Genomic DNA, 11568 nt, shown 5'->3' on the forward strand with positions numbered 1-11568 from the left:
TTATTTTCTTGTGCATTGATCATGTTAATGCATGGTTTACCATATTCAATAGATTTACTGAAGAGTCTATTACTTCAGCCCAGGCTTTGTATTTTATTTTTATTTTTTGCTTCTCCATACAGCATTTAATTCTGTTGTACTAACATTGAATTGCTTTGTCTTATGATGTGGATTACTTTTCATTCATTTCCGCATCACCTGTGATTCACCTGTTATTATTTAGCAAAAATATTTGCTATTTACGGTATGTGATAAATAAAGGTCTCAATGTAAATTTCGTGTTTTCAATGCTTTTACATTCACATTATTCATGAAAGGTTTGAAGGTTCATAACAATGTGTATACATATTTTTATGTTATGTGTGTTATGTGTTGGGTGTGTGCACTTTCCATACAGTAAATCAACTGATTTACAATATGTTTGGTTTTATTGTTGTTCTTTTCTCAATATTAAAAAATGTCACCTAAAATAAGGAAACAAATGAGACAATCGTTATAGACAAATTCAATTGTTTGAATTTAAACGAAATTCAAAGCACATCTTGTTGACTATTAGATGTTCTCAGTCCTTTCAGACCAACTGCATTACACTTGCAAACATGTCTGAATGTTTCTGTGATATATTGTAAGTATATATCAGGGACATTATGAGTATATTGTATGACAATTATTTATTTTAATGTTCACTTCATTGCAGTAACAGCGTATGTGCATCACCTGGAAGCTCATAGAAATACATGTTGATGTACATGTATGGTACATTACAATATATAAAAATATTCTACAAGAATTATCCTGTGATCCGTTGACTAGACAATGTCAAAAAGAAAGTTGATGTTAAGGTTCAGCCTTGTCAATATTGAGCTTGTTCTAACAACATAGACTGGCATAAACTGTTACAACTCAACCTGTTTTTAATCCATATTATAGTTCTGGAGATATTAGTTAGATTATGGAGGTGAAAGTACGCTGTTAGCTTCTACATTTACATTTAGTCATTTAGCAGACGCTCTTATCCAGAGCGACTTACAGTAAGTACAGGGACATTCCCCCGAGGCAAGCAGGGTGAAGGGCCTTGCCCAAGGACACAACGTCATTTGGCACGGCCAGGAATCGAACTGGCAACTTTCAGATTACTAGCCTGCTTCCCTAACCGCTCAGCCACCTGACTCCCTTCTACAATAAAACAATATTTCAATAGAGCCATTGAAAAACATGATGAACTATATGATATATTCAGTATGTATTTGACTATGACAGTAATATTAAATAATTGCATTTGAACACATTGTGAATTGTACAGTTACTCATAAATTGTATTTACTGGTCTATAAAGGCCAGTTATTATAAAAGGTTACCTAAGGTCTGCTGCATCTTTCAGAATGCATTCTCATTCAAAAGGCGCCTGCTGAATGATCTTGTGCTTCTAGGCCAAACAGAAACATAAATTACATTTACATTTATGCATTTAGCAGACGCTTTTATCCAAAGCGACTTCCAAGAGAGAGCTTTACAAAAAAGCATATGTCACTGATCATAACAACGAGATAGCCCGAAACATTGCGAGCAGCCAAAACATGAAGCATACATTGTGGAAAACCAAATAAGTACCAAAGGGAAGAACCATAAGAGCATGCAGTTAAACAAGTTACAATTGAACAACATGAAACTCCCCACAAGAGTGCAAGAGTGTACCTGTAGAAAAAACAATCAACAGTAAAAATATTTCACAGCGAGTACAAGAATTTGAAACCGTTACAACTAACCAACAAGAGCAACAAGTCTCTCAATACGAGTCATTGTGATCCTGGAGGAAACTAACATCAGGTCCAGCCAAGCATTGCCTAAGCGCCGTTGTACTCCCGGAACAAGTGCATCTTGAGCCTTTTCTTGAAGGTGGGGAGACAGTCAGTGTCCCTGATGGAGGTGGGGAGTTGATTCCACCATTGGGGGGCTAGACAGGAGAAGAGCTTGTGTTGGGACCGGGCACTCTTGAGCGGTGGGACCACCAGACGGTTGTCAGAAGAAGACCGTTGGTGGCGGGGGGGGGTGTAAGGCTGGAGGAGAGACTTGATGTAGTCGGGTGCAGTCCCGTTCACCGCTCGGAAGGTCAGTACCAGAGTCTTGAATCTGATACGGGCTGTGATGGGAAGCCAGTGGAGGAAGATGTGCCAATATTAAAAATTATAACTGTCAAATACAAATCTAAAATATTATTTTCTTAATCTGAAAGAATATTAGATAAGATCAACATACATTATTATAGTAAAGCACACCCAGTGGTGGAGGAATGAATATTTACTCACTTATCATGATGAAAGAATACTGTCCAGGGATTCTGATCCTGTGTGACAAAGTTTGAGCGTATCAAAGATCACATGACTGAAGAGGTTAGAAATAAGTTCATAAGAGCTTCGATTAAATTAGTTTCATATGTGTGGAGACAGCACACAGGTAAATAACTGACATCAGCACATTAGAAATGTTAATATAAAATATTAGTCAGTTCCTATTCAAGTGTTCTGATTTATTGCTATTATTGTTATTATTATTAGTAGTAACAATAATATTGCTACTACTACTAGAATTACTAGGAGTATTATTATCGTATTAAGGAAATTAAAAATATTGTAGATAGTAAACTTTTATTTGAAAAGAAGAGCAATAAATAAATAACATTTGTATCTCTTTCCCACAGTGTTTTCAAAATCTGTCTTGATTATGGAAAATTCCTCTGATGTTACATCCATCGTGTTGACTGCCTACTATGGAATGGAAAAATTGAAGCATGAATACTTTAGCATTTTTCTTATTATCTACATCATCATCATTGCGGAAAATTTAATTTTAATTTCTGTGATCGGTGTTGAGAAAACGTTGCACGAGCCAATGTATTTTTTTATCGGTAACTTAGCAGCAAATGCTGTCTATGGAAGTACTATTCTTTTGCCAGCCCTTTTGAGTAATTTATTATCAACAAAATATGAAGTGTCACTAGCCTGTTGTCGAATCCAGATATATGGTATACATACTTATGCTATTATTGAATTTACAATTCTTGCTGTGATGAGCTATGATAGATATGCTGCCATCTGTCACCCATTGCACTACCACACGATCATGTCACTGAGCAAAGTGTATAAGCTTATTGTGTTCACTTGGGTTTATCCCTTGATTGCATTTCAGATTTTTTTTATCATAACTCTTCAACTACGATTTTGTCAACAGGACATTGACAAGTTGTACTGCATCAATTACTCACTAGTGAAGCTATCCTGCTCAAATACAGCTGTTATTAACATTGTGGGTTTAGCATCTGTAGTTTTATATACTTTTCCACAGTTAGTCATGGTTCTTTTCTCGTATGCACAGATTTTCAGAATATGTTTGTCTTCCAGGAAGATGAAGATCAAAGCCATCACAACTTGCACCCCACACCTGTTTGCTGTCTCTATGTACTCTATAGGATGCTTTTTTGAAATACTGCAAAGCAGATTTGACCTACGTCATCTGCCTTACGAAACTCATGTGTTCATGTCCCTTTTCTTTCTGATATTTCCCCCTATTCTCAATCCACTCATTTATGGTTTGAGTATTCGATCCATACGCCTGTCAGTGTTCAAATGTATTAAAGGTCATAGAAAAACTGTGCCAACACAGTAGATGATTTTCTTATGCATTGATCATGTTAATACATGGTTTACCATATTCAATAGATTTACTCAAGAGTCTATTACTTCAGCCCAGACATTTTATTATTATTATTTTATTTGTTTGGTTCTCCGTACAGCATATAATTCTGTTGCACTAAAATTGAATTGCTTTGTCTTATAACATTGATTGTTTTTCATTCATTTCTGCATTACCTGTGATTCACCTGTCATTATTTAGCAAAAGTATTCACTATTTACGGTATGTGCTAAATAAAGGTCTAAATGTAAATTTGGTGTTTTTAATGCTTTTACATTCCCATTATTCATGAAAGGTTTGAAGGGTCATAACAATGTGTATACCTATGTTTATGTTATGTGTGTTATGTGTTGGGTGTGTGCACTTCCTTAGAGTAAATCAACTGATTTACAATATGTTTGGTTTTATTGTTGTTCTTTTCTCAATATTACAAAATGTCACCTAAAATAAGTATACAAATGAGACAATCGTTATAGACTAATTCAATTGTTTGAATTTAAATTCAATTCAAAGCACATCTTGTTGACTATTAGATGTTCTCAGTCATTTCAGACCAACTGCATTACACTTGCAAACATCTCTGAATGTTTCTGTGATATATTGTAAGTATATATCAGGGGCATTATAAGTATATTACATGTGCATCACCTGGAAGCTCAAAGAAATACATGTTGATGTATGTACATGATATATTACAATATATACAAATATTCTACAAGAAATATCCTGTGATCCGTTGACTAGACAATGTCAAAAAGTAAAGTTGATGTTAAGGTTCAGCCTTGTCAATATTGAGCTTGTTCTAACAACATAGACTGGCATAAGCTGTTACAACTCAACCTGTTTTTAATAAATGTTATAGTTCTGGAGATATTAGTTAGATTATGGAGGTGAAAGAACGCTGTTAGCTTCTGCAATAAAACAATATTTCAATAGAGCCATTGAAAAACATGATGAACTATATGATATATTCAGTATGTATTTGACTATGACAGTAATATTAAATAATTGCATTTGAACACATTGTGAATTGTACAGTTACTCATAAATTATATTTACTGGTCTATAAAGGCCAGTTATTATAAAAGGTTACCTAAGGTCTGCTGCATCTTTCAGAATGCATTCTCATTCAAAAGGTGCCTGCTGAATGATCTGGTGCTTCTAGACCAAACAGAAACATACATTGTGCCAACATTAAAAATTATAAATGCTAATTACAAATATAAAATATTATTTTCTTAATCTGAAAGAATATTAGATAAGATCAACATACATTATTATAGTAGAGCACACCCAGTGGTGGAGGAATGAATATTTACTCACTTTTCATGATGAAAGAATACTGTCCAGGGATTCTGATCCTGTGTGACAGTTTGAGCGTATCAAAGACCACATGACTGAAGAGGTTAGAAATAAGTTCATAAGAGCTTCTGTTAAATTCATTTCATATGTGTGGAGATTGCACACAGGTAAATGACTGACATCAGTACATTAGAAATGTGAGTATAGAATATTAGTCAGTTCCTATTAAAGTGTTCTGATTTATTGCCATTATTGTTGTTATTATTATTAGTATTAACAATAACATTGCTGCTACTACTACTAGGATGACTATGATTATTATTCTCGTATTAAGGAAATTGAAAATATTTTAGATAGTAAACTTTTATTTGAAAAGAAAAGCAATAAATAAATAACATTTGTATTTCTTTCCCACAGTGTTTTAAAAAATCTGTCTCAATTATGGAAAATTCCTCTGATGTTACATCCATCGTGTTGACTGCCTACTATGGAATGGAAAAGTTGAAGCATGAATACTTTAGCATTTTTCTTATTATCTACATCATCATCATTACGGAAAACATAATTCTAATTTCTGTGATCGGTGTTGAGAAAACGTTACACGAGCCAATGTATTTTTTTATCGGTAACTTAGCAGCAAATGGTGTCTATGGAAGTACTATTCTTTTACCAGCCCTTTTGAGTAATTTGTTATCAACCAAATATGAAGTATCACTAGCCTGTTGTCAAACCCAGACATATGGTTTACACACGTATGCTACTATTGAATTTACAATTCTTGCTGTGATGAGCTATGACAGGTATGCTGCCATCTGTCACCCATTGCACTACCACACAATGATGTCACTGAGCAAGGTGTATAAGCTTATTGTGTTCACTTGGGTTTATCCCTTGATTGCATTTCTGTTTTTTTTTATCATAAATCTTCAACTACGATTTTGTCAACAGGTCATTGACAAGTTGTACTGCACCAATTTCTCACTAGTGAAGCTATCCTGCTCAAATACAGCTGTTATTAACATTGTGGGTTTAGCATCTGTAGTTCTATATTCTTTTCCACAGTTAGTCATGGTCCTTTTCTCATATGCAAAGATTTTCAGAATATGTTTGTCTTCCAGGAAGATGAAGAACAAAGCCATCACAACTTGCACCCCACACCTGTTTGCTGTCTTGATGTACTCTATAGGATGCTTTTTTGAAATACTGCAAAGCAGATTTGACCTACGCCATCTGCCTTACGAAACTCATGTGTTCATGTCCATTTTCTTTCTGATATTTCCCCCTTTTCTCAATCCACTCATTTATGGTTTGAGTATTCGATCCATACGCCTGTCAATGTTCAAATGTATTAAAGGTCAGAGAAAAACTCTGCCAACACAGTAATTATTTTCTTGTGCATTGATCATGTTAATGCATGGTTTACCATATTCAATAGATTTACTGAAGAGTCTATTACTTCAGCCCAGGCTTTGTATTTTATTTTTATTTTTTGCTTCTCCATACAGCATTTAATTATTTTGCACGAACATTTAATTGCTTTGTCTTATAATGTGGATTGTTTTCCATTCATTTCTGCATCACCTGTGATTCACCTGTTATTATTTTGCATAAGTATTCGCTATTTACGGTATGTGCTAAATAAAGGTCTCAATGTAAATTTCGTGTTTTCAATGCTTTTACATTCACATTATTCATGAAAGGTTTGAAGGTTCATAACAATGTGTATACCTATGTTTATGTTATGTTTGTGTGTGTACCTTTTTACATATGCACTTCCTTACAGTAAATCAACTGATATAGAAAATGTTTGTTTTTATTGTTATTCTTTTCTCAATATTACAAAAGAGCACCTAAAATAAGGACACAAATGAGACAATCGTTATAGAAACATGCATCAAAGGTCCAATGCTTGTTCACAAGTACCCTTCTCCTGTGCTTTAGTGCGTGTGTGTGTGTGTGTGTGTATGTCTGTGTGTGTTGCTCTTGACTTAATCTTACTTGAACTAATAGTGCCATCTTGTGGATAGACGATTATTCTCACTGCTCATTGATAATTCATGTATGCTTTTACGAAAAAAATATTTGTTCAGATCAAATCATACTTAAAATGTGATTTAACACAATCATATTGATACAAGCAGAAGACTGGATCAAAATATACAGCTTTCCTGTTCGAAGTCCATCCTCTTAATATGCATGTCAAGGCTTGTTTTCTCAGTCATATTAGAGGTGCTTGTAAAGAGGATATCCTGAGGGCCTCAACCACTAAGGGGAACCCAGATAGAGGCCTCAGTTGGAAATTATAGAGCTTGTCATAAAAAAGAAAAACCTTTAATGAAACTCACAACATGAATTTGGGCACAGACTTCTCTTGTGAAGCGCCTCTCCAATTCTGCACCAGCAGATGGAGCCCTTGTTCCCAACAAGCACCTCATCCAGCCTCAGTACAGGATGAGGGAGCACGATGTAAACAAGCCCATGGGTGGTAGTAAACAAAGTCATTCATGACCAAATGAAATGACGAACAAAATGGAGAACAAAGATGGCTTCTCGGTCACCTATTGAACAACCAAATTAGAAAGTTCATGATCAAGTGTGAGAAGAATGGAAGAATTTCACAGATTTAACAGGTGTATTGATGGATTTGGTTTCCTTAGCTCCATGTCACTGCATCTGACCATGTGCTATGTCATTTATCTTTGGTTCCTGGTCTACAGAAATAAGCTATTAGGTTGTCGGCTTACCTTAGTCTTTAGCCGACTACATCCTTTTGTCATTTTTCCCTTATAGAAATGGCAAAAAAACGACCACAGTGACTAAGTTCATGGCTTTCTATGAAGAAACATTTTCCCATCACTATCAACATCTACACTGATTGGTTTGACAAATCAACTCTACATTTGTTGCCCTGGCAACAAAGCTCAGGCAATAGAAAACTGAGGAGGGCCATTTGAAGGGAATGTTTGTCTTAACAGTCCTGGGTAACTCCATGGGCCTTATACTGTATTCCCTACATAAATGTTATTTATGCAACAGAACCCATACTGCCAGCTGCATAACCTACAGTTCATTGTTTTAATTGTCTAATTGTTAAGTGTTTACAGGTTAAGTAATTGCCAACACCTGTTTGTTAGTAGTAATGAGTAGTTAATAATAATGTTTGGAAAAGAGGATATGCTAGATCGATAGAATAAACATGGTTGTTTGCAGGACATTCTAATCATAGTCTAAGGCCAAAATCAACCTGTAGTTTTGTATCAACTTTCAGATTGACCATGGCAGGGTGAGAGATTGGCTGGGGTTGTATGTAACTTCTTAAGTTAGATGTTTATGCTGCCACAAAATAGTAGCAAAATGTAAAAATAACCACCACACCAAGATAAACATTAGCATAGGCAGGGAACATTATAGGTTTGGACTGCAAATTACCTGTCTGTTGCACATTCAGGTCAAGTATATGTCTTTCACGCCTTAATGAACACAACATATTTTAGTTTGGTGACAAAACAAATTAACAAGCTCATTAAACAATGCTGGCCATCTCCAATTATATCCAACAGATTTATAAATTAGCAAATTAGCCTCGATCAAAAATTGCTGTCCCCACAGATTGAGATAAATGGTTAAAAAAAAGAATCTTGTTCTGTACAAAGGTGATTAGAATTATGAACCCAAAACAAGAGTGGCCAAATTAAATTGGCCACTGAAGATAATGAATGGAAAACATAAAATATCCAATTAAATTGTTTTCACCACAAGTCAACCCACATAACCTGCTGATTGTTTATGATTGCTTGAAAGTCACTCAGACCTAATCAAATCTAGGTAATAGTGTTGTGGCAACCTCTGAGAGTCACAGAATTGAGATGCATAAGATTTAGGACAACACCATGTATTTAAAGTTTGATTTACATAAACAGCCACACCAATTAGAAATGGACCGATTCAGGTTGTTTGTATAAAATAAAATATACAATAGGACAGAGAATATTTATGAAACTGACAAGAAGAGGAAGTGTTAAAACCATACCAAGTCATACCTACATACTGTATGTAACCTATCCAGTCATTCGACATAAAGTTAACATCTACCCCATATTCCTTCAACTTTAAGATTAGCATTTTGTATGGTTTGCACTTCTCAAATAGCAAGCAACCACAACACATGATTACATTCATGGGTTTGTGGGGTCTGTTAAATATATACACACTGTTATATTAAACTGTAAACTTCTGATCCTTGATCTTCTGCTGTACTTTATAAAGAAGTATTTTTTACGTTAATAAAATGTAATGCAAACACACATTGGCAAAGTCACGGGATCCTAGGATGATGACATTGACTATGACTAGCAATGCCCCTATCAGAACACATGCTCCCTCTGATTGGTTAAACCTAGGACGTCTTCGTTTCAAATGGATCATGGGATTGGAGAGGACGATTTAAGAAGGGGCACACTCATTTGTCCAAGAGCGGGGCAGAACCAGTCACAGAACCCGGTGTTTTCATTCTACAGCGTGTCACATGCTACTTATTGTCTCTGAGTCTCCGCTCATGAACTTTGGTGAGAGCTGAACAGCGCAGCAACAATAGGACACGCTTTCAATTGATCAACAAAAGGTAAATAATATCCTGCATATTTTCAGCCGTTTCTCTAGATACAGAGAAAGAAAATAAGACCAATTGTTTCCTAAGGAACACTGCAGGAGAGCAGAAGAGTTGGAATGGAAAGATCTGTTTCTTCAAGTTCTCCTCATCTTAATTCATATTGTGCGTGTTTGTGTGAATATATTGACCAATATATTGAAATATTGACCCAAACAAAAGTTGTCTTATTTTGGTTGCAGGTATTACTTCCAAGTCTCCAGAAGCTGGAACCATGGAATTTGGACCCTCCAAAAACTTCTCTCATACAGAATTCTATTTGATCGGATTTACAAACCTTTACGAGAGCCGAAGTCTCCTCTTTATTCCCTTTTCCATCCTCCTCCTTTTCTCAGTGACGTCCAACATCGCCTTAATGTTCGTCATTGTGAAGCAGAGAAGTCTCCACTCTCCCATGTATGTGCTCATAGGTTGCATTGCTTTTGTTGATGTAGGTGTTCCGCTGGCAGTGGTCCCGAGAATGATCTTCAGTTTTGTTTCAGATATAAATGTTTTCCCTCGAATATTGTGCCTGATTCAGATGTGGTGGGTCCACTATCTGTGTGCCTTTCAGTCCACTATCCTGTTTGGGATGGCCGTCGATCGGTTGTTTGCCATCTGTTTGCCTCTACGTTACAATGATGTCATGAGCTACAATAACTGTCAGATAGCTTCAGCTGTGGTTGTGATTCGTAATACCATGATAATAACAGCCATGATCTCCCTCGTTGGAACCCTCGCATTCTGCTCATCCAATGTATTTTATGGGATTCACTGTGAGCACCAATTGGTGGTTACCATAGCATGTGGTGACACAAGGAAGAACTACTTGGCAGGTATGCTCAGTTTCTGTGTGATAGTAATACCTGACTGTTTCGGCATCGCTATTTCGTACGTGGCTATTTTTGTGGTCATATTCAGGTCAGCTGGTGGGGAGTCTCGTTCCAAAGCCATCCATACTTGTACCACCCATCTCTCGGTCATCTGTATCACCTTCTTTACTTCCATGATTGCATTTATGTCGTACAGGATTCAACATGAAATGACGCAGGATTTGCGTATTCTAATTAGTCTGATGTATCTTCTAGTTCCTGGGATATGTAATCCGTTAATTTATGGCATTAGAACCAAAGAAATAAGGGAGCAACTTGTAAAACTAATGAAATGTGGAAAGGTTAAGTGACAGTAAAGCTTGTTTGGGAAGTAATGGGCTTTCAAATTCTAGTGAAATTATGACAAATGAACATCCTGTTTTCCAGTTGATCATATTAGGTTTCTAACTCTCTAGCCTCTATTAAATACACATTTTTGCATTTCAAAGACTTTCATGTGTGACTGATAATATATACAAGAATGGTGAATAAATTGTGATTTTCTGAAATGTTGGCTTTACTTGGAATAAACTGTTTATTTATATTATAGTAAATTAAAAAGTCACTAGCTCCTATGCAATGATTATTCTTATTGGTTTTACGAATTGGCAGCTTGGATATTCCAACTGTCAACAGGGGCATTCAATACTGTGTCTGATTGATTTGTGAAAAAGTCATTAAAATTGATATCCTAAAAGTATTTTAATGTAAATCAGTTATGTATGGACTGATTCAAATGAATCTTATTCCCAGGACAGAATATACAATCTCATTTAAATCTCAGTGACGTGATTTATTTGCATCCTGCGACTTCTGAAATGTCTAATTGTTCTTTGCTTTTCCTCATTGTTGAGACCTTTTATCTGTCTTTCTTGAGATGCCACTAATAAACATTTTTTTATGAAAGGATGTGGTATTCATTTTCTCAGTCTTTTAGAAACACTGTGCTACAGAGAAATGGAAGATATTCTCATGGTTACAAAGGCATGATCAGCTGCAGATGTTATTTTACTTTAGTTTCTCATAAACATGAATACAATGTATTAGGCCTTTACCAGT

At 35.6% G+C, this 11568-nt stretch overlaps 3 protein-coding genes across 3 annotated transcripts; all 3 read left to right on the forward strand.

Annotated features, from left to right (window-relative positions):
* Nucleotides 1-2314: 2314 nt before the first annotated feature.
* LOC134013539 (olfactory receptor 4B13-like) lies at nucleotides 2315-3663 on the forward strand. The gene is made up of 2 exons (XM_062453045.1): nucleotides 2315-2348; nucleotides 2699-3663. The coding sequence occupies exons 1-2, from the start codon at nucleotides 2315-2317 to the stop codon at nucleotides 3661-3663; spliced, it is 999 nt and encodes a 332-aa protein (XP_062309029.1).
* Nucleotides 3664-5433: 1770 nt separating this feature from the next.
* On the forward strand, nucleotides 5434-7500 carry LOC134013540 (olfactory receptor 4B13-like). The gene is made up of 2 exons (XM_062453046.1): nucleotides 5434-6346; nucleotides 7394-7500. The coding sequence occupies exons 1-2, from the start codon at nucleotides 5434-5436 to the stop codon at nucleotides 7498-7500; spliced, it is 1020 nt and encodes a 339-aa protein (XP_062309030.1).
* Nucleotides 7501-9872: 2372 nt separating this feature from the next.
* Nucleotides 9873-10860, forward strand: or55c1 (odorant receptor family 55, subfamily C, member 1). Its single transcript, XM_062453047.1, has one exon. The coding sequence runs from the start codon at nucleotides 9873-9875 to the stop codon at nucleotides 10818-10820; it is 948 nt and encodes a 315-aa protein (XP_062309031.1). The 3' UTR covers nucleotides 10821-10860.
* Nucleotides 10861-11568: the final 708 nt, after the last annotated feature.

Source organism: Osmerus eperlanus, chromosome 27 (genome assembly GCF_963692335.1).
Source record: "Osmerus eperlanus chromosome 27, fOsmEpe2.1, whole genome shotgun sequence".
Classification (NCBI taxonomy): Eukaryota; Metazoa; Chordata; class Actinopteri; order Osmeriformes; family Osmeridae; genus Osmerus; species Osmerus eperlanus.